Raw genomic sequence first — 20,721 nt, 5'->3', positions numbered from 1 at the left:
TTCCCTGTAATGCCTGGTATATACAGATTCATCAAGCTCTCTAGTTTCAGAGATACTTCCATCTTCACTCTAGATTCAGAATTGAGCCAGTAATGTAAGAGTCTATCAGTTCTACAAACACAAGATACAATTAACATGCACTCGTCTACTTTAGTTGAAAGGTTATCACATAGTAGCAATCTATTCATATGGACACTACAAACTATTTAATTAGAACCCAAAGAGTTTGCCACCTTAAGCGATACTGATATCTGGTCTTGCCCACGGAGTTACTGGGGGATACAAAATTCCCAAATGTTTTGAATGGGGTAATGTTTTGAAATAATCAAATTATAGGGCAATACAAATAAAGAAAAATTAACCATTTCTGAATCAGCCCTCGGACTATCAAATGATCAGTTATATGCTGTAAAACATGGGGCGGTTTGTATATCTATCCCAGAGGGGATGTATAAAGTTGGCAACCATTATATCTGGGAGTTTGCTTGTATTAGCATTACAGGATGTCTCTATCATGATACATTTTTCATGCAAAGAGAGCTAATCTCTGCGCTAATAAGAGCAAGCCTCCCATTGGCTCTGATCTAGAACAGGAGTTATCTGGGCAGTGCCAGGCAGCATATGTAAGCACACCAGACACACACATATCAGGAGGGACTTAGATTAAACAGAGTCTGGCGTGAGCCGTGCGCCTGCAGTAGAGAGATGACATGACAAGAAACTAGGGCTGACCTCGATTAGTCGAATAGTCGACTGCCAACCTCTTAGTCGAATGCAAAAAATTAAAAAAGATTATAATTATTATATATATATTTTTTGAATCATTCTTTCCAAAAGCAAAGAGGCCTTTGTCAAATTTCCCTCGGGATAATAAAAGTAAAAGTATAAAAGTATTTCTATTCTATTCTAGAAGCGTGGCTAACGCTTCTGCCAACTGCCTAAGAAAACGGGCACAGAGGCACTGAAAGAGGATTTCACACACTAGACATATCAAGATGTATCCATCAGTGGACCAATTGCATGCTTTCGCAGAGGACAAGAAGCCTTCAGTCGATTTCTTCAGACATTAAGCACCCCCCACAGCCCAAATGGAATGATCCCCCCAAAAAATAATAATATATATATTTTTTTCATTCAGGGGGGTAGTCGACTACCAGTCAACTATCGGCAAATTTTGGCCAATCAAAGTCGACTATACAAATCCTTAGTCGGGGCCTACAAGAAACATTCGGGCAGGGAACACTTGTCCTATGCACGACTGCCTCCATGACGCTGGCGGAGAGGAACACTCCCAACATTTTGGGAAATACACTTATTTGCCATCTTCCCCCGGAGTCAGACAAGAAGATCAGTTTCATCTCTGTATGCCATGGAGTAGCCCGAGAGAGAAGAGAGAGAGGAATGCTACTCTAGGTATTCTAGCTGAGCGGAGCACAAGGACTGGAAGCAGGGGAACAAGCTAGCCTAGCTCCATCAAAAGTGGAGAAATGCAACTTCCAACAACTCCAAAACTGAAGCACAGAGATTGATATACTGTATCAATCTTCTCATCTGACTCCGGAGAAGATGGCAAAAAGTGTATTTCCCAAAATATTTTGAATGTTTTTATGTTCCTTTACAGGTGCACTATGCCGTTTCAGAGGAGGTGGGGTTTGTTTGCAGAGCCTGCAAAAACATTTACTGAAATTATGTACTTGAATAACTTTACTTCATCTTACTTTCTTGTGTTATCATGAATGTTATCATTTTCAAACGTAAGCTTAGAATATGTTTGTTAACAAAATTGCGGGCCCTGCCTTTGTAAACAGCAGTAAAATAGTAACATTTCAGGAAGCTTTCTAGCTCCAAACAGTGTTCCAGGGATCCAATTTTCCTCTGAGGACAGTTTGTTTATTCAGTTATGAAAATATACCTTAGAAATGAGTCACTTCTCTGACTCTCACAAAACGACATAGTCCACCTTTAAATATAATTTAGTAACAAGACACAAAACATCAAATGAGTGGAAAAGTAAAGTATCACTTCAAGGCTACATTTTAATACAGTACCACATTATGTACAGTACAGAGTGTGGAACACGCACCTGGTCCCAGGTAGCCCATGTTGTAGACCTGGTACCCATGGAAGCAGTGTGGCCTGTAGCAGATCCTCCTATAGTAGCTGTACGGGTAGTTAGCGCCTGACGCCAGGTAGAACAGAGCTTCACAAAGCATCAAGAGAAGCATCCAGCGTCCTGATGACCAAGCCATGGTGACTGACAACTGACAGTATAAAGTCACGGCACGGTTCCTCACAGAGTTAAAAAAAGAAGAATTTAAAAAGAAAATAAAAGAAAACACCTGAAATAACCCGGAGCAAAAACTTTAAAAACTTCAAATAATTCCATATAAAAAAAGAAAGAATTCAACTTGAATTTTGTTTGCTAAAGCATGAGCTATAAAACAAGTATTTAGGAACTCCCAGTACTCAAAATAACCCTGGTCCTGATTTTACATGGCAACTCATCTGTGAAGCAGAACTACCTCTTCACTCTCCCTATTCCCTCTCTTTCTGCATCTCTCCCTCACCCTCTCCTCCTAGAAACTAAACCTCCAACACATTAAAGATCCTCCTCCCTCCCCCCTCTCTCTTTCTCCCTCTCTTTCTTTTTCTCTCTTTCCCAGCTTTCTCTCTTGCCAAGTTCACTCTTCCCCCTTATCCTAACGAATACACAGGGCCCCCTTCTTATTGATGATGATTGTGCGCCATAAACCATGCTTCTCAGTTCACCGTTCAACCCTCCTACCCTAATGATGTACTTGAAGCATTGGAAGCCATTGATACCAGGAGTTCAACTAGATTCAATTATCACTGAGCAATTCTAATCTTTCTATCTCAACGGGCACGTTTCCTAGTGGTTGGAAATCGGCCCAAGTGATTCCTTTACACAAGGGTGGTGATAAAGATGATTTAAAATAATTACGTACTGCCCAATCTCCAAACTACCTTGCTTAGCAGAAATCCTGGAATCTTTAGTAAACAACCAGATTTTCACACAAGTCTTTCAAGTCACTAATCACAGCACTACTTCAGCCATTACAATAGTTACAAATAGGCCATTGTGGATTCGCAACTTTCCTTTAATGACCTTCCGGAAGCTCTTATTGGTCTTAAACTGGTACTTGCAAATAAAACAAAATTCATGCCATTTTCTAGAACCAGAAACATTTATTATAATGTCTTACTTATATCCATGGTAAATGGATCTAGCAGAAAGTCACTAAATATAAATATCACAGCATCTGGTTTGATGATACATTTACATTTAAATACCATATAGACAAACTTGCCAGCAAACGGCAACTTATTTTACTGAAAAAAGAACCAGTTTCCCTATGATTAGTAGGACAATTATTATTGGATCAGTGTTGGACTGTGGAGATCTGCTGTCCCTGCCACTCTTAAACCTCTAAATACGCTCTATCATTCTGCTCTCACATTTATGGATTGGTATCTGTTTATCTTCATGCCATCGCTAGAAAATGTATATAAAATAATTAATAAATTGAATAAATTCTATAATTTCTTTATAAATAGAAATGTCAAAATGTTGCTAGATTGGACTATGGACCCTATCTGACACGCTCAAATGATTGGCTTATGCTTAAGGTCTCCCAAGTACAGATTGAGCTAGGAAAGTCAGCCTTTTTGTTTCAATGCCCCCAGCTTCTTGGAATGATCTTCAACTCACGCTAAAAAGAAACACACCACTATCCTGTGGACAATTAAAAAATATGATCACTGCTTCAGTATGTAACTGTTTTCAATTTGATCTTTCTTCATGTTTCTATCTGTGTTTTCGTCATATTTATTCAATGTCTAACTATCTAAACTGATTTCCCTTCCATTCTATATTGTAGAAATTGAAAATAAGGAAAACTTCAATGTCTCTTTCGAGAGTAAATACAGGTTTGAAAGGAAATACTCAGTGTGTACATCCATGACCACATGCAGAAGATACAGTATCTTCTACTTTTAGTGATTTACTACACTTGGCAATTGTTCTTTACTGGCACTTCAAAAGGCTGTGAGAAATAAGGGAGATTTATCCATTTCGGGTTCTGGACCATCAGGAATGCGAGCCGGCTGGGTGATTCACCGTATCTACCGACGTTGCTTTTGACAGTAAAAATAATGTTAAAAATAACAATGACTTTCCAAAAGTACGGCCACCAAAGCAAATGCCAGATCTGATATGTGCCAGAGAAGGTTGAATCTGATATTTTAGAGTCCAAACATCTGAGGACGGAATGGCTGTTGCAGTGAAGCCATGTAACTCAGGGGCCTACTGTAACACTCGGCTCTCTCATCTGGTGCCAACATAAACATTCAAACACTGATGGCTGGACCATGACAGCTTTTTATAGACCTTAGAAGAACAGAACAGGGCGTGATCGCGATCGACAACGTGGTCCCTGGTTCGTACGGAACTGCTTCATAAACTGCAACATGTAGCGCATTTCACCCCCGCTTTACCCTGATATGCACCTCCTGTGGTTTCCTAATGCAAACCCTTGTGATGAACACCTCCACCTCGCTGACGCGTAACACAAAACTGCACCGCCGCTACATCATACTGCAAGCATTTGAGAAGACCTCAAGTTCCGACAGGCCAACCCGGAACTGATACTGTGACGTTTTGCAAATCACACATGCACGCACGCGCATGCACACACTTACAGATACCGTACATACTGTACATAACATCATATGCCAGTGGGATACAGTATCATGAGACAAATATTTGGGCAGGCACGGCAAATCTAAACACATGAATGATACCAGCCAACCAGGAGGACACACAGGACACCGAAGCGCCATGAAGTGTCAATTCTGGAGTGTGCAGGTGCCTGGCTGTTCACACCAGAAGGGTATAGAATAGAATAGAATAGAATAGAATAGAATAGAAATACTTTTATTATCCAGAGGGAAATTTGACACTGCAAATCGCTCAACATTAAACATTTAGACAGAACAGGTCACGAATAAGAATAACAAAACAAATCAAATTGCCTAAGATAAGAATAGAATAAAATAGAATAAAATGGAATAAAATACACAGTAAATAAATACAGTAAAAATATACTGAAGTCTACAGTAGGTGTAATATTGCACAGTGCTGTTTCAAAAGTAAGAGTCCAGGAATATGGTAACTGTCACTCTGTGCTCAGTGATGCAGTGAGGCACAATGATGAATTGTATAGTCTGATGGCTGTTGGAATGAAGGACTTCCTCTGCCGTTCAGTGCTGCATTTAGGTAGTGTGAGCCTAGCACTGAACATGTTCCTCCTGTCAGCCAAGTCTGTGTATAGTGGGTGGGAGGGGTTTTCCCTGATGGCCTGGAGCTTAGCAAGGCTCCTCCTCTCCGCCACCCTCGCTAGGGAGTCCAGCTCCACCCCAACCACGCTACTGGCCTTCCTGACCAGCTTATCCAGCCTGTTTGTGTCCCCTGCTCTCAGTCCGCTGCCCCAGCAGGTCACAGCGTACTCATAGAACATCCTCAACATCCTTGTACAGACATTGAAGGATCTCAGCCTTCTGAGGAAGTAGAGTCAGCTCTGGCCCTTCTTTTTTTAGTTTTTTTCAACTTCTTCTCCTTCGTGCAGCAATGGGGAGCCAGTGCAGGTCCCTAAGAAGTGGGGTGACATGGGCCGGCTTCGGTAGGTTTGAGATCAGGCGGGCCGCTGCGTTCTGAATGAGTTGAAGAGGCTTAGTGGCAGTGGCCGGGAGGCCAGCGAGCAGTGCGTTGCAGTAGTCGAGGCGGGAGATGACTGTTGATTGGACGAGGAGTTGGGTGGCTTCTTTTGTCAGGAAGGGGCGGATCCTTCTGACGTTGCTCAGGAGGAATCGGCAGGTTCTGGTTGTCGCTGCGATGTGAGCAGAGAACTTCAACTGGTCGTCGAGGACAACACCAAGGTTCTTGGCGGTCGGGGACACGGTCACAGCTGCATTCTCGACTGTGATGGAAAGGTCGGTCAGGGCGGAGGATTTGGCTGGCAGGTGTAGCAATTCTGTTTTGCTTAGGTTCAGTTTGAGGTGGTTGGTCGTCATCCAGGCGGAGATGTCGGACAGACAGGCCGAGATCCGCTCATCCCACAAACCACTGGGACGACTGACCAAACTGCCAGTGTTCGTGGGGGGGATGAGTCCTGGTCGTTGCAACTCCATGTATCGGAGGAGGCATGTGGTAGTTTACACCCTCCCCAGACTGACAGTAGGGCAGCGCAATGACCAGGAAGGGAATTGGCGAAACGACTAAATTGGGGGACAGGAGGAAAAAAGGTAGAAAAGGCACAGAAGAAAACCCACGACCAAAAACAAAGAAAACAAACCATTCAAATAGGGATTTTGACATTGATTACCACGGCAGCTGTTGAAACTTTGAAGCATTCGGGTCAGCCCTAAATAGAATCTTAATGGAATAACAGAAGGTGTCATGCCAACATGCCTTTACTGTAACCACTCTAGTGTTAGCAAGTGAATTTAAGACATGCTGCTTTTGGAGGAAGAGGTGTGATTCAAATTCTCTCTCTCTCTCTCTCCCTCCCTCTCCCTTTCTCTCTCTCTCCCCCTCTCCCTCCCTCTCCCTCTCTCTCTCTCTCTGCCAAGCATTTCACTGTAAAGTACATGTACCTTATATGTGACAAATAAAAACAAACTTGAACTTCTCGCTCTCTCTCCCTCTCTCTCTCTCAGTATTTAGAAGGTGCCAAGTGTACTGGCAGACACTTCACGGCTCTGTTCCTCCGACCTGTGATCTTCATGGAGCATGACGACAGGAGAGTTGACACTGCCCTGCCCCGCGCCGCAGGAGAGAGGTTACTGTTGGCCTCCCTCACTCTGATCTCTGCCATTCATATCAACAGCGCTCATTCAAATCAGGGACAGCGTCCAAAAATAAGATGGGGGGGGTTCAAACCCGGAGAACTCACCAAAGGGAATTCCATTGTAAATTCTAGTTGTTGTTGTATGTTGTAGGGCTGTCTTAAATACTTCGAAGCTTCGAAGCTTCGTTCGATGGCATGGGATTCGAATATGAAAATAAAATTGGATTATGTCAAAGAAATTAAAAAAATTAAAAAAATATTTGTGCAAAATCAACTCTGCCTCTTTTTGTTAACTACAACAAGCAATGCTGTTTGTTATTTAAGATGAGGTCGGACTCGGCACTGACAGATTTGTGTTCATTGTGCTGCTTTTATAAAGCCTCAAATGACGGCTTACAATATTTCATGAAAGCAAAGTGTTTAGTTTGTCTAAGATTTAAAAAGGTTTAAACTTTACAGCACTGACAAAGTTGAACAAAGTGCTGTACAAGTCCCACAACATAAGAAAATTCAAATAATTTTTTTAAAATAAAAATACAAATATTAATAATATTTTTTATTTATTTTTATTTCGAAGCTTCGAATTAAAATCGAATCTCGGCCCCGAAGCTTCGAATTCCAAAAAAAAATCGAAGGTCAGCTGTTGCCTATGCGTTCATGCATTGGTCAAAAGATGAGACTGTTGACTGACTATGCCAGAAATATTAGAGCAAATTAACATGAAATAGCAGATGTCTGTCAAAGGAAACACTAGTATATTGCCATGGACAGGACACAGCCAAAGCAATAACTCTGTTTTCTGTATATTCTTAAGAACTCATCCCCTCTTAGTCCACTAATTGCTCATTGTGGTCTTAGTTGACTAGAATTCTATTAGTCTAATAGTCGTTTTTAAGGGTGTGTTTTTCTAGTTAATGAGTTATTTCTAGGAAAACTACATACACACATGTGGAGTAAGCGCTAGATTTAAATAGGTCCTCCTGCATGATTGCATTTGGGGAAAGCATTATTGGGCAAATCTGTTGATTAAATCAACTATTCGATTAGACTAAATCCTATGACTATTAGCTTTATTTCTTCAGTCGAGGACAGACATACATAGCAGACTGTATGTGGGGCTCTGTCTACAGACTTGACTATATTAGCTTGATTTCTTTAGTGGAGGACAGACATAGTTAGCAGACTGTATGCAGGGCTCTGTCTACAGACTTGACTATTAGCTTGATTTCTCTAGTCGAGGGCAGACATAGTTAGCAGACTGTATGTGGGGCTCTGTCTACAGACATAGTTAGCAGACATATTGTGATTTCCAAAAAAGAGGACACTCTTTTGCCCCCAGCCTCAAGATACTTAAATGATAAAGATGCCTTATAATTGTTATATATTTAAAGTATGCCTCCTCTGTATGGATAGAACATTATTATTTATATTATTTTATATAACAAAATAATATCTCTCTATAACCAAAGTTACTCAACATGCTTTATTATTCCTAAAGTAATATATCTGACACATCTCTAAAAATCAACCTATAACTAAATAATAGCTCTTTTCAAGTCTTACTGGACAAAATAAATAACAAAAAAATATGAATTCATGTTCTAAATAATACCTCTTCTGTATTAGAACATTTAAAAAATATATATATCTTTGTATCTTTTCAATGTAATGTAAATTATAAAACAGTAACCTCGCAAAGATACAAATGAATAAATTAACTAACAATAAAGTGCACTATGCAGTTTCGGATTTGTTTACATTTGCATAACTTGGAATTAGTGTACAAAACTAATTTATTACACACGTAATCCTTAGAATGATTGTATCATAAGCATCTTATATCATCAAAAATCAAACCAAAACCTAATTTTGAGGCATCAAAATAGTTTAAAATTATTAATTTAAAATACTTCAATCAATTCGGTCAACTTTGCCATCAAACTCTCGCCTCGCACAGCTTTATTAGACACAGAAACATATGGTCAAGCTTTACATGCGTTGCACTCCGCCTCCCATTTGTCTCGACCGGGACGGTAAATTGGGAATTATCTCTGCAGTTAATCTGTAATGTACATTCGCTTTGGTATTGTGAGCAGAATCAATGCTGGTCCGGCGCTTCCTCCTCTGTTTGTGTGCGAGCGCAGTAGCGCCGCCCACAAAGCACTGAAAGCAGTCTTCTCTGGGAATACGTCACACGCAACAGAGTAGGCCTACCGTAGTATTCGGTGCAACGCGCCAGTCAATTTAACTACATGCTTATTTGTCCCGTGAAAAACAATAAAACCCGGACATTTTCATGAATTTATAAAAAATAAAACGGACGCCTCGGACAGGGTGTGAGGACATGTCCGGGCAAAAGAGGACGTTTGGTCACCCTACTATTAGCTTGATTTCTTTAGTCGAGGACAGACATAGTTAGCAGACTGTAAGTGGGGCTCTGTCTACAGATATAGTTAGCAGACTGTATGTGGGGCTCTGTCTACAGATATAGTTAGCAGACTGTATGTGGGGCTCTGTCTACAGATATAGTTAGCAGACTGTATGTGGGGCTCTGTCTACAGACATAGTTAGCAGACTGTATGTGGGGCTCTGTCTACACCATATACTGAGTTGTCTCATCCGCAGACAGTCATGCAGCAGGAATGCACTGGTCATCTCTCTGTAGATAGCAGGACATATGGTGCAGCAACCTAAACATGTACACACCTTCCCTGCTCCTACTTATGGCAAGCTTCCCCAGCTTCTGTAAATAGCCGCGTACCAATTAGAGACAATTATGAACCTATTCCTTTGGGGTGCTTTGTTTTTCTTGTCCATTAGACATCAGAGGGGTAAAGAATGCTATTAAAGCCAGCTGTAACAATGTTCCCATTAGTCCTAATAACCGTAACCCGGGCCGGACCTCGCTCACGCTGGCTCCTCTGGTCGGCAGCCATACTCCTGTACATTCCAATGTATCTCCTGCAAGGCTCGGCTTGAGAGGTCCTTCATTTTGATTACACAGAGCGTTCTTGATATGCCCTTAATCAGAAACAGCAAGCTACACCGGACAGGAGAGAAGAGAAATCTCGTGGGAAAATGCAGGGAAGAGCCTGTGGAGTGGCTGGTACACAGAGACTGGGCATGTTGTTGCTAGACAATCAATTACACCACAGGAGCGAGTAGAAGAGGCTTCTCTGGATAGGTCTGTTTTTATAGCCTACCTAAACCATGCCCCCCCCCCCATCAGTCTACACCACATGTACGGTAAGTACATCAAAGTAGGTCAAAGGTATTGTATGTATTTTATATTTACATGTACAGATTGTGAACAACAAGTCAGCAGGAGGGGTACACCTCTGGCGGCTAAGTAAGTAAGTAAGTAAGTAAAGTTTATTTATATAGCACTTTTCACAGAGACAACTCACAAAGTGCTTTACATACAGCAAAAATTTAATAAAATAAAAATAAAAAGCAAGAACCATTCAAGAGATGAGAGACAGAACAAAACACAATGCATCACAGAGAAATAAAACAAAACAAAAGACATATTTTATACCTGGAGGAGAAGCTCAAACATTACCCAAAGGCCTGATTTAAAAAAAAATGTCAACAGACGCTACAGCTCTTAGGCCACGAGGAAGGGCATTCCAGAGTCTAGGCGCTACAGATTGAAAGGCTGTCACCTTTGGTGATCAACCTGGTGCGCGGAATGACCGACAGATCCTGGTCAGCTGTCCTCAGGGTCCTGCTGGGCAGCAGGTCGGTTAAGTATTCTGGTGCCTGGCCATGCAAAGCTCTAAAAGTGAGCACCAGGACCTTGAAATTAATTCTGAGATGTATAGGAAGCCAGTGCAAGGAGGCTAGGATTGGAGTGATGTGACACCTTCTGCTTGATCTGGTTAGCAGTCTTGCAGCAGTATTTTGGATGAACTGGAGGCGGTCTATGGATGATTTATTGAGGCAGGTGAGAACCGAATTGCAGTAGTCTAGACGAGAAGAAACGAAGGCATGGATGATCAACTCTAGGTCAGAATGGGAAACAATCGACCTGAGCTTAGCAATATTCCTGAGATCAAGGGTCAGTGGCGTTGTTCGTCAAATAGTATCGAGCTTGAGTGTTACACTGAGTGCAGAGTAGTATAGATGGACTGCATTTCTATAAGCACTTTACGATTTTCTTCTTCACATTTTACCCATTCACTCACACATTCACACACCGATGGCGGAGGCGACCAATGCCGGGTGCCAACCTGCTCAACGGGGACACTTCCATACACTGCCCGGGAGGAGCGGGAATCGAACCAGGAACCTCTGGATTACCAGACGACTGCTCTACCTCTAATATTAGCATGATAGGTAGTAGTAGTAGTAAGGTACATAATAGTAAAAAGTAGTAAGAAGGTTTGTTTTCCTTTTTTGTTAGAGGTGTGTTTTTTGTCGGCAGTGGAAAATTGGCCAGGTCCTGACTGTGGTGGGGAGTTTGTTCCACCAGTGTGGAGCGAGGACTGAGACTAGCCTGCTTCGCTTTGATGACCCCCCAGGAGCTCGCAGAGGACTGGGTCTGAGGCGGCCAGAAGATGCAGAGCCACAATAATAATGTGCGATCTTTCTGTTCTTTTCTGTTCTTTTTAAAGAGGAGAGTGGGTCTTTGTGTCGTTATAGCAGGAGACATGGTTCTGATTGGATCCCAGGTCAGCAGGCCAACATTTTGGGAAATTAGTTTACCGCCTTCTCCAGAGAGAGACAAGAAGATAGATACCAGTTTCCTCTCTGTGCGTTCAGATCTGACTGCACATTAGCCTAGCTAGCCTAGGCATTGTCCAACTAACACCTCTCCCGAAGGCTAACCAGTCATGTCCGCTTCCATTCATTGTGCTAAGCGAGGTTAACATGCAGCCAGATTTCAGCTTTCTACTGAACGCACAGAGAGGAAACTGGTATCTATCTTCTTGTCTCTCTCGGGAGAAGCTAATTTCCCAAAATGTTGCCGTGTTCCTTTTAAACCATTACACCATCTCTAGGAGCATCAGGCATGTCTTATCTGTGTGCCCTCAGTGGTAGACTCACCTTGACACGTCTTGCCGCCCTCATTCAGTTTCTGTCCCGGGGGACACTTGCAGTAGAAGCTACCGATGGTGTTACAGCAGAGAGCCTCGCAGCCCCCGTTGGTCTCTTCACACTCGTTCACATCTGACGGGGAGAGAGACACAAAAAGGGACAGCGTTAATCCTGCATGGTCGTCAGAACCACGGACACGAGCTAGAGGAAAGAAAGAAGTGACGTTTACTTTCATGTCACTCAGATGAAGTTTTGAATGTCCTCCACGAGTGAGTTTGGGTCTAATTCTCAAAGAATTTTGGAAAGGGCTACTCTCCATGGCTTGGAAAGTCATGATTCATGGCCATCCTGTATGGGGACACTGTGTCCACTGTTTCCAAACTTAAACCTGTGGTCTCTCATAGCTGCTTAGCACAACTTTGAGAAGGAAAATTAAAAAGAAATGTATCCAGCACTTGAGTAGAGTGACGGGACGAGTATAGACAGTTTCAACTTGACAAAATAAATGGACTAGGTTTGATGTCCTGTCGACTGCTGATACACTTGGCAGTGAAATGCATGAAACACTGCAACAGGAAATCAACTGCAGTCCAAGCTGTTCCCTAGCAATGCAATTCCATAGAAACCTTCTATATATAAAAAATAAAATAAAAAATGAAATATGCACTGCAGCCATTTGTATCACACACACATGCATACGGGAAACACAATACCCCTGTACACCTCATCGCCCCCCAATTCTTCATCCAAAACAAACCAGCATATTATGTCAATCTAGCTATGAGACCACACGTTTTTCCATATTATTTCACTTAAACATCCTGTCAAAGCTGTCGTTAAGGAAACCACAATAATTATCTCACTCTGATTCTCAACCTATACATAATGACTCTGGACCACAGTCATAATGACTCTGGACCACGGTCAGGTGTTCTCAACCTATAATGACTCTGGACCACGGTCATAATGATTCTGGACCACGGTCAGGTGTTCTCAACCTATAATGACTCTGGACCACGGTCATAATGACTCTGGACCACGGTCAGGTGTTCTCAACCTATAATGATTCTGGACCACGGTCATAATGATTCTGGACCACGGTCAGGTGTTCTCAACCTATAATGACTCTGGACCACGGTCATAATGATTCTGGACCACGGTCAGGTGTTCTCAACCTATAATGATTCTGGACCACGGTCATAATGACTCTGGACCATGGTCAGGTGTTCTCAACCTATAATGACTCTGGACCACGGTCATAATGATTCTGGACCACGGTCAGGTGTTCTCAACCTATAATGACTCTGGACCACGGTCATAATGACTCTGGACCACGGTCAGGTGTTCTCAACCTATAATGATTCTGGACCACGGTCAGGTGTTCTCAACCTATAATGATTCTGGACCACGGTCAGGTGTTCTCAACCTATAATGATTCTGGACCACGGTCAGGTGTTCTCAACCTATAATGACTCTGGACCACGGTCATAATGATTCTGGACCACGGTCAGGTGTTCTCAACCTATAATGACTCTGGACCACGGTCATAATGACTGTGGACCACGGTCAGGTGTTCTCAACCTATAATGACTGTGGACCACGGTCAGGTGTTGACAGTCTTCTGTACACCTTCGCAAATTCCTCTGGGTGACATCACTTCTTAGAGAGTACTACAGTTGAAACTAGTTGAGGAAATAGTGTCTGCAGCAAGAGGTCTGCTCTCCTCTCTGCGACGTCACCCAGAGGAATTTCTCGGGGGGACGATGCGGCTGAGCTCTCGAGTCACAGAACATGTTAGTGAGTTACATGTTCAATTATCACATCACGCAACAGAAAGATTAGGATTAAGGTTGCAAATCAGCTAAGTGCTCATTTAATGTGAAGTACCGTCCGGTTGATGAGGAAACATAAAAAAAATTCACAAGGAAGGAAATAATTTGATAAAATGATTCATTATTAGTTGTTCAATATTCAACCATAATGCTAGGACATATACTGTAACTGCATTCATTCCTACCAGTACTACTGTTGAACCTTGCTCATATGGTACATATATGGGGTGATTGTCAGGAGGGATTAGATTCACGCCGACGTTTTAGACTTGCTGACACACAGTATCACGGGGGCTGTTTCATTTGCGGTGCCCAGTGATGGAATCTTGGACTGAGAATATGGCACAGAGGAGAGAGAGAGGGGGGGGGGGGGGGGGGGGGGGGAGGGGGTTGTCTGGCCCCGACCTCCTTATAAAAAGCTCTATGTCCATATAAGAAGTGAGTTTTGGAGGATGCTCATGAAAGCCAAGAAAAGTATAGAGGCATATCCCCACATCCCCTCCACCACACCCCTCCCTGCCCCTCATGCGTTCCGGCAGCGCTAGCATTCAGCCATTCAATTAACGCATTTCCCTCTCAGTTTACAGCATCTGGAAATGTTAGCACGGAAAACAATAAGCTCTTTATGTGGCCAAACGTTTCTCTAACAAATTCATCACTCTATGTCATAAAGAAAACTATAAATACACTTTAGAAGACGTACAATATAGCATGAGTTGTTACCCCAATATGATTGTTAAATGCCCTGGTAGTAATAGAAAAGAAGGAAATCCCATCAATCTATGACGAGGAGTCAGGACATGGTTGAATTGATTATGTTGTTGGTAATCAATCTTGCGCAGCAGGGTTTTCTAGAGTCTAACCATCTAGACTACGGGTCAGGGCCCACAATGCATTGCGGTTTCTGGTTGGCGTCCACCGCGTCACCAGAGTGCTAACATGTTTTAATAGGCCAGATTTAGCTAGTTCACTTTAATATGAGGGGCGACAGTGGCTCAGGAGGTAGAGCAGTTGTCTGGCAATCCGGAGGTTCCCGGTTCGATTCCCACTCCTGGGCAGCGTGTCGATGTGTCCTTGAGCAAGACACTTAACCCCTAATTGCTCCCGATGAGCAGGCTGGCACCTTGCATGGTTGCCTCCACTGTCGGTGTGTGAATGGGTAATATGTAAGTAACAAATTGTGAAGCGCTTTGGATAAAAGCGCTATATAAAAAAGCAGCCATTTACCATTTACCATTTAATATGGGTTCCAACTACATGGTCTCTTTACTGATTATTAATATATTAAGAGATATCTGGAGCCTGTATTTAATTGCAGTAAAAGTGAACGTTTTAGTGTCAAGATTTACAGTAACACCATTGCACAATGAATGAACTTGTAGCCTACTTAAAAAAATTGACAGCTTTCTCTTGTTAATTAGATTTTATGTGTGGTATGTGTAATCTGATCTAATATGATTACTTTGTTTAAAAGCCCCTATTTAGCCCCTAGCTAAATAAACATGGATAGCATAAATGTAACCTGCCAAAATACTGCTAACATTTGGATATCAAATATTGCAGTATTTTCACCCGCCAACATTTTGCTAACGTTATTTATCCCCTCTCTGGGTAAGCTAGCACCAAATGGTTGGTATCTACAGACTCCTTGCAATCTCTTGTTTCATATGGTACCACTATTTTACCCCACGAAAGATGGTAATGCATGCAGGCATTTATTTTAAATGGCCAACATTGGCCGAATCCGATATACTGTATCAGCAATCCGATATATTGGTCAATTAAACTGTAATAGTAACTATTACTAGATGCACGGTGGTGTAGTCTTATCAAGCGGGCAGAAAAGTGGCAATTTTTTAACTTCAACTTGAGGACTGCATACTTCTTTTGCAAACCAAGCCAACATACTTTATACTTATAGCACATGCATGAGCCTGGTCTCTTTTGAAAGATGACATTCTGAAGTTTCAGAAGAAAAATTCACTTTTAGTGGTAAGGTAATAGAGTAACATAGGTCTGAACTTGAGTTGTAAAAAAACTTGTTACTCAAGTTTTTCTGTAGTAGTTAGTAGTCCAGAGGTAGTATTTCCCCAGAAGGTGGTATGGCTTACAAATCCATAGCCTGAAGCCTTATGTAGTACATATCCAAATTTCATAAAGATCCATTCAGAAATGAGTGATTAGGAGTGATTTTGGTCAACTGTGTACAAAGAAAAACTCAGTTTTCTCATAGACTTCAATTAATTTGGCTTCCTGTTAAAGAATTTTGTTGTTCACCTAGATCCCTGATTCACACATCCCCACATGGGGTATCATTGGAAGCCACACTCATTGGCTACAACGATCCACAATCATTTTTGAGATCGGATCTAGATTGACGGAACTACTGCAGCCGGGAGTCGGGAGTGGTATTTTGCGCAATACCGTGTACTTCGCTATCGACAGGCAACAAATAAGCCTTCAATTCGATATATATATTGTATTACAAAATATGCACACCCGAGCCACTAGGGGCCACCACTAAGTGCCGGTTGCAAAAAGTCAGAAAAACTTCCCACATATGGGCTGTTGCAGCTTAAGAGGTGTCGCCTCACAGCTACAGAAGGTCCAGGGTTCGATTCCCACTTGGGGACCAGGTTTCCGCATTGCCAGGTACCCAGGTGGGGTATCTCCCAGGCCTTTCTGTGTGGAGTTTGCATGTTCTCCCCGTGCTCGCAAGGGTTTCCCCTCCCGATAAGATAAACCCAATGGAAAAACATGCACAACAGATCGCTAATGCTGTTGTGTTCCCTGATGAAGACGGACAGGAGCATTTGGATTGGTCCCCGGGGCATGGCCCCACACCAACGCCCCTATCTGCTCCCGGCTGCCCTTGTGGGGAGAAGGACGACGGGATGGGTCAAGCGCAGAGACTCGATTTCATTGGCGACCCAAAGAAAAATTGCATGCGTGTGTTCCTGTGTGTGCCGCCCATCGCATGTGTGTCACTGTATGATGATTAAAGACTTCTTCAAAAAGTCCAGTTATTATTATTATTATTATTATTATTATTATTATTATTATTATTATTATTATTATTATTATTATTATTATTATTATTATTATTATTATTATTATTATTATTATTATTATCAGTTAGCATGGGATCAGGCGCACCCTGGTGGTAACTGAGGGGAATGACACATTCTTGTCCCCTGGCCGTGGATAGAATGTGACCAGAGGTCAAGGACATGATTCAGGACCCCTGTAAGAGTCTGCTCTGCTTTTACGTCAACGTACAGTATGTATGAGGAGGGAGAGGAGGAGGAGGAGGAGGAGGAGGAGGAGGAGGGGGAGGTGTACCCCTCCTTCCCCTAAGGCCACACACCTGCATGGCTCTGCGGGTTCACACAGGGTCAGTGTCACGCTCATGTGTCATTCTTCCCGATGGGAAGCAGGAATGCTGAACGGCTATGGGTCAGGAAGATATAGACCGCTACAATGGTACCTGGATGTATGGTACCTGGATGTAGGGAGGGATTTCCAGTAGTCGCGCTAGATAGATGAACATGTAGGTCCTTAATGAGAGATCGAAATGAATGATGTGCATTAACTCATTGGACGCCAGTCACAATGATAGTCGGGTTAACTCGTCATCGCTTGAGCGCCGCGCTACGAGGGCCATTTCATGTATGCACGAGGAGGGATAATAATGATGATCTAGCGTTGATTTCAGGAACATTCGATAATCAGCCGAAAAATTACAACGTGTTTTGTGTATTCCACTAAAGGGCTATTATCGCGTCTTTCTCTGGAATTACTAGAAATCACCAAAACTATACTCGTATTCAAAACGGTATAAAACGGAAATGTACCGATGAAAAAACAATCCGTTTTGTACATGTTGACTGCAAGCAACTCACTGATAACCGACGGGTATATTAGACCCATAGCCATAAGTTAAGATATATTTTAAGTACTCGCAAATCTCCCAGTCCTCCCATTGATTAAAGCGGTGGCGCTCTAGCGCCCTCTCGCGCACTTAAGCGATGGCGTCCAATGAGTTAAAGGGATAGTCCATATTTTCTTTTAAGGAAGTCTACCTCATTGTTGTTACAACCTGTGGGTCATTTAACACCTTCCACAAAAGCACTTGTGTTCAGGTTTTTCAGAAATTGGATGCAGAAGTTAGCATTTGTCAGCAGTGGAAGTCAATAAGGGGCGTGAATCATTACATTTTTCAGACTTGCTTCACAGCCACATAAAATAATGTGAATCCCTACCCTCTTTCAAAACCGCTCTCAAAGAGCACCTACGGGAGGCTGCAATTCTAAACTGGCCCCGGTAAATGGGGGACCCTGATGTAAACAAGATGAAAGTCTTTCTCTGGTCTGCATCCCCTTATTAATAATTGTGTGTATTGAGCCGTACTGTATTGTACCAATTCTGCAATCTGTTAATAAAGTTTTCAATCAATCAATCAAAGCCCCATTGACCAACGCTAGCATTGCTAACAAATGCTAACAGATGCTAACAAATCCTAACAAATGCTAACTCAAATCAAATCAAATTTATTTGTTAGGCCCGACAACACACGTTAATGTCCCCATGGGCCGTACACTTCTTCTTTAAACAAGTCAAGAAGAAACATCACAATAAGTGACCATAAGGTCACCACAATAAGTCACCATAAGGTCCAAAAAATATTAAATAAATGCAAAAAATTAAATAAATGCAACACTCCCAGACATACCCCACGCGAGGGTAAGGAAGAACTCACTAATACCTAGCAATAGGAGGGGGTTAGAGAGTTCCCATGTTTGTAGTGGGCGGAGATGGAGCAATAAATACAAGTAGTGAGCATATGCATACATGGTGACAGTAGAATCATAGTATATAAGAAAATTGTGAAGACAGAGGTTAAAAGGTTCTCCTATGTCTGCAGAAAACATAACATCTTCTATTTTACAATATCTCACAAACAACAACAATTGTTCCAAAGTGCTTATATAGGATGGACTGAAAGTCCTCACAACTTGTGACAAATCAAGACAAACTATTTAAAAAAGTGTGGACAAATGCTTTGGCCAACGATGATGACTTTAAGCCACAACATACACAGCTCATTTAAACAATGACATATTCCTGATAAGTTAATAATTCAGTTTCCCAGAACGTTGAACCCACTGACCTCTGAAATCATGCGTGGGTCGCCTGGATGCTGGTACACAAGCTACACCCACACCTGACTCCAGAGGGCAGTGGTGGGATTCTCTTTGGGGTCTTTTCACCATCTCTGTACATCACCCATCCATCAAACCCTAACCAGGTTTAAGCTCCATGTAGAGCCGTTGTAGCCATTGGAGAGCAACAGCTGCATCGGCCTCTCCACTTTCTAGCCTTTAAAGGCCCAATCGGTGATCCGAACGTAAATAACTGGGTAGCCCCGCCCCCCAAAAGTAAGAAACAAGAATAGAGACGTGTTTTTATTCTCTAGTAGTTGATTGAGCTTTTGATACAAGGATGAATGCTAGACAACAGGTAAATATGAGTTTTTAAATTGTATTCCCTGTATTTTGTGGTAAAAAGGCTTGTTTACGTTGGTAATGTTTGTATTAGTAAAACAGATCAATATCCTAGTTTACATATATGGTTATGGGAGTTCCAAATAGCGTATATTCCATCTGCAGATGGAATTCTTCAAGAATGTATGTGAATATACCCCACACTGATAGAAGAGGGAAAAATACACAACTGGGGCTTTAAAAAGAGATCCTGATCAACCCCCTTATATGAACAACATCAGATCAGATGGGGGGTCTTACTCCCTGACCTCAGCCCCTGGGGGGCAGGTGCGGTGGTTTCCTGTGAGATCACATGCCTTGGACAAAGCGGTCTGTCTGTGGTCCCAACTATGGCCCAAGTCAGGGTCAGAGGCTGTGGGTCGAACCACTGACCTATATAAGGTCTCACCACAGGCAGGTAAAAAAAATAAAGCACAGGAAGGACGTCAGCATGTGATGGACGCTCATATAAATAGGTGACCCACACAGACCAAGGGCTGCGGTCACCTTGGCTTGTGGTATACACCATACTGCGGAATGGAATTCAGACACTTCTCCCCAGCTGGCCAGGGATAATTCCCACTGGGTCTACAACTCTTCTATAACTTCTTTATAGCAGTGATCCTCAAAGTGGGTTCCGGAGACCCCCAGGGGTCCGTGAGGGGGTTCCGTGGGGTCTGCAGAACAATGTGGAATAGTTTACTTTTACCATTTCATTCAGCAAAAGTGAATCCAATGAGAATAATGAGAGTGATTATTCTGATCATAGGATTTACTGTCTCCACCAGTATCTTCTCAACTACAGTATAGACACAGTTGTGAAATTATGGATTTATATCTATCCAACAACAAAAATATTTTTAGATGGGGGTCTGCTGCCTTACAGTATGTGTATCAATTTGGGAGTCCTTGACACAAAAAAGGTTGAGAACCAATGCCCTATAGGACCTGTTCTTATTTATCTAGATTCTACAGTAAAGATTATGTTTTGGTTCTGTTAGCAGCCAATAAATGAGTTTTATCCGATTCCCACATGCACAACACATGCAACCAGTATATATATGCATGCATGCTCACATGCTCCGCATCATATTCATATGTAAACATACGCACACAGTGTTCTCTGTTGTCTGTTCAGCTGGTTCTGATCAGAGACATCCAACACAGAAGGTTTTTTCGGACCACACTGAGCTGCCCCCAAACCTGCCCGCCATGTCCTCATGGCCCACTGACTCTTACTACCATCCAGGGGATACTGGCACCCCCCACACACACATCAGATCCCACACATCATCTCTAACTAAAGCTCTTGTTTGTGTCTTCATGTTTCTGCAGGTCATGTAGACATCCAACACCTGTATCGCTATGAGCTCAAGCCATCACTGATGATGAATGATTCAACAAAATACAAATTCTACCAAAAAACACAACAAATCTATT

The 20,721-nt window shown here is 42.4% G+C and overlaps 1 protein-coding gene across 1 annotated transcript in view; it reads right to left on the bottom strand.

Moving 5' to 3' along the window:
* The window catches only part of megf6b (multiple EGF-like-domains 6b), a 129,187-nt gene that overhangs the window by 56,334 nt on the left and 52,132 nt on the right, over window positions 1-20,721 (bottom strand). Inside the window, 1 exon segment of the mRNA XM_084316030.1 lies at window positions 11,916-12,038. Within this exon segment, the coding sequence (XP_084172156.1) occupies window positions 11,916-12,038 (123 nt within the window).

Source organism: Notolepis coatsorum (genome assembly GCF_963971535.1).
Source record: "Notolepis coatsorum genome assembly, chromosome: 6".
In the NCBI taxonomy this organism is placed as follows: domain Eukaryota; kingdom Metazoa; phylum Chordata; class Actinopteri; order Aulopiformes; family Paralepididae; genus Notolepis; species Notolepis coatsorum.
The sequence above is the reverse complement of the archived record's forward strand: the minus strand, read 5'-3'. Positions and strand labels throughout refer to the sequence as shown.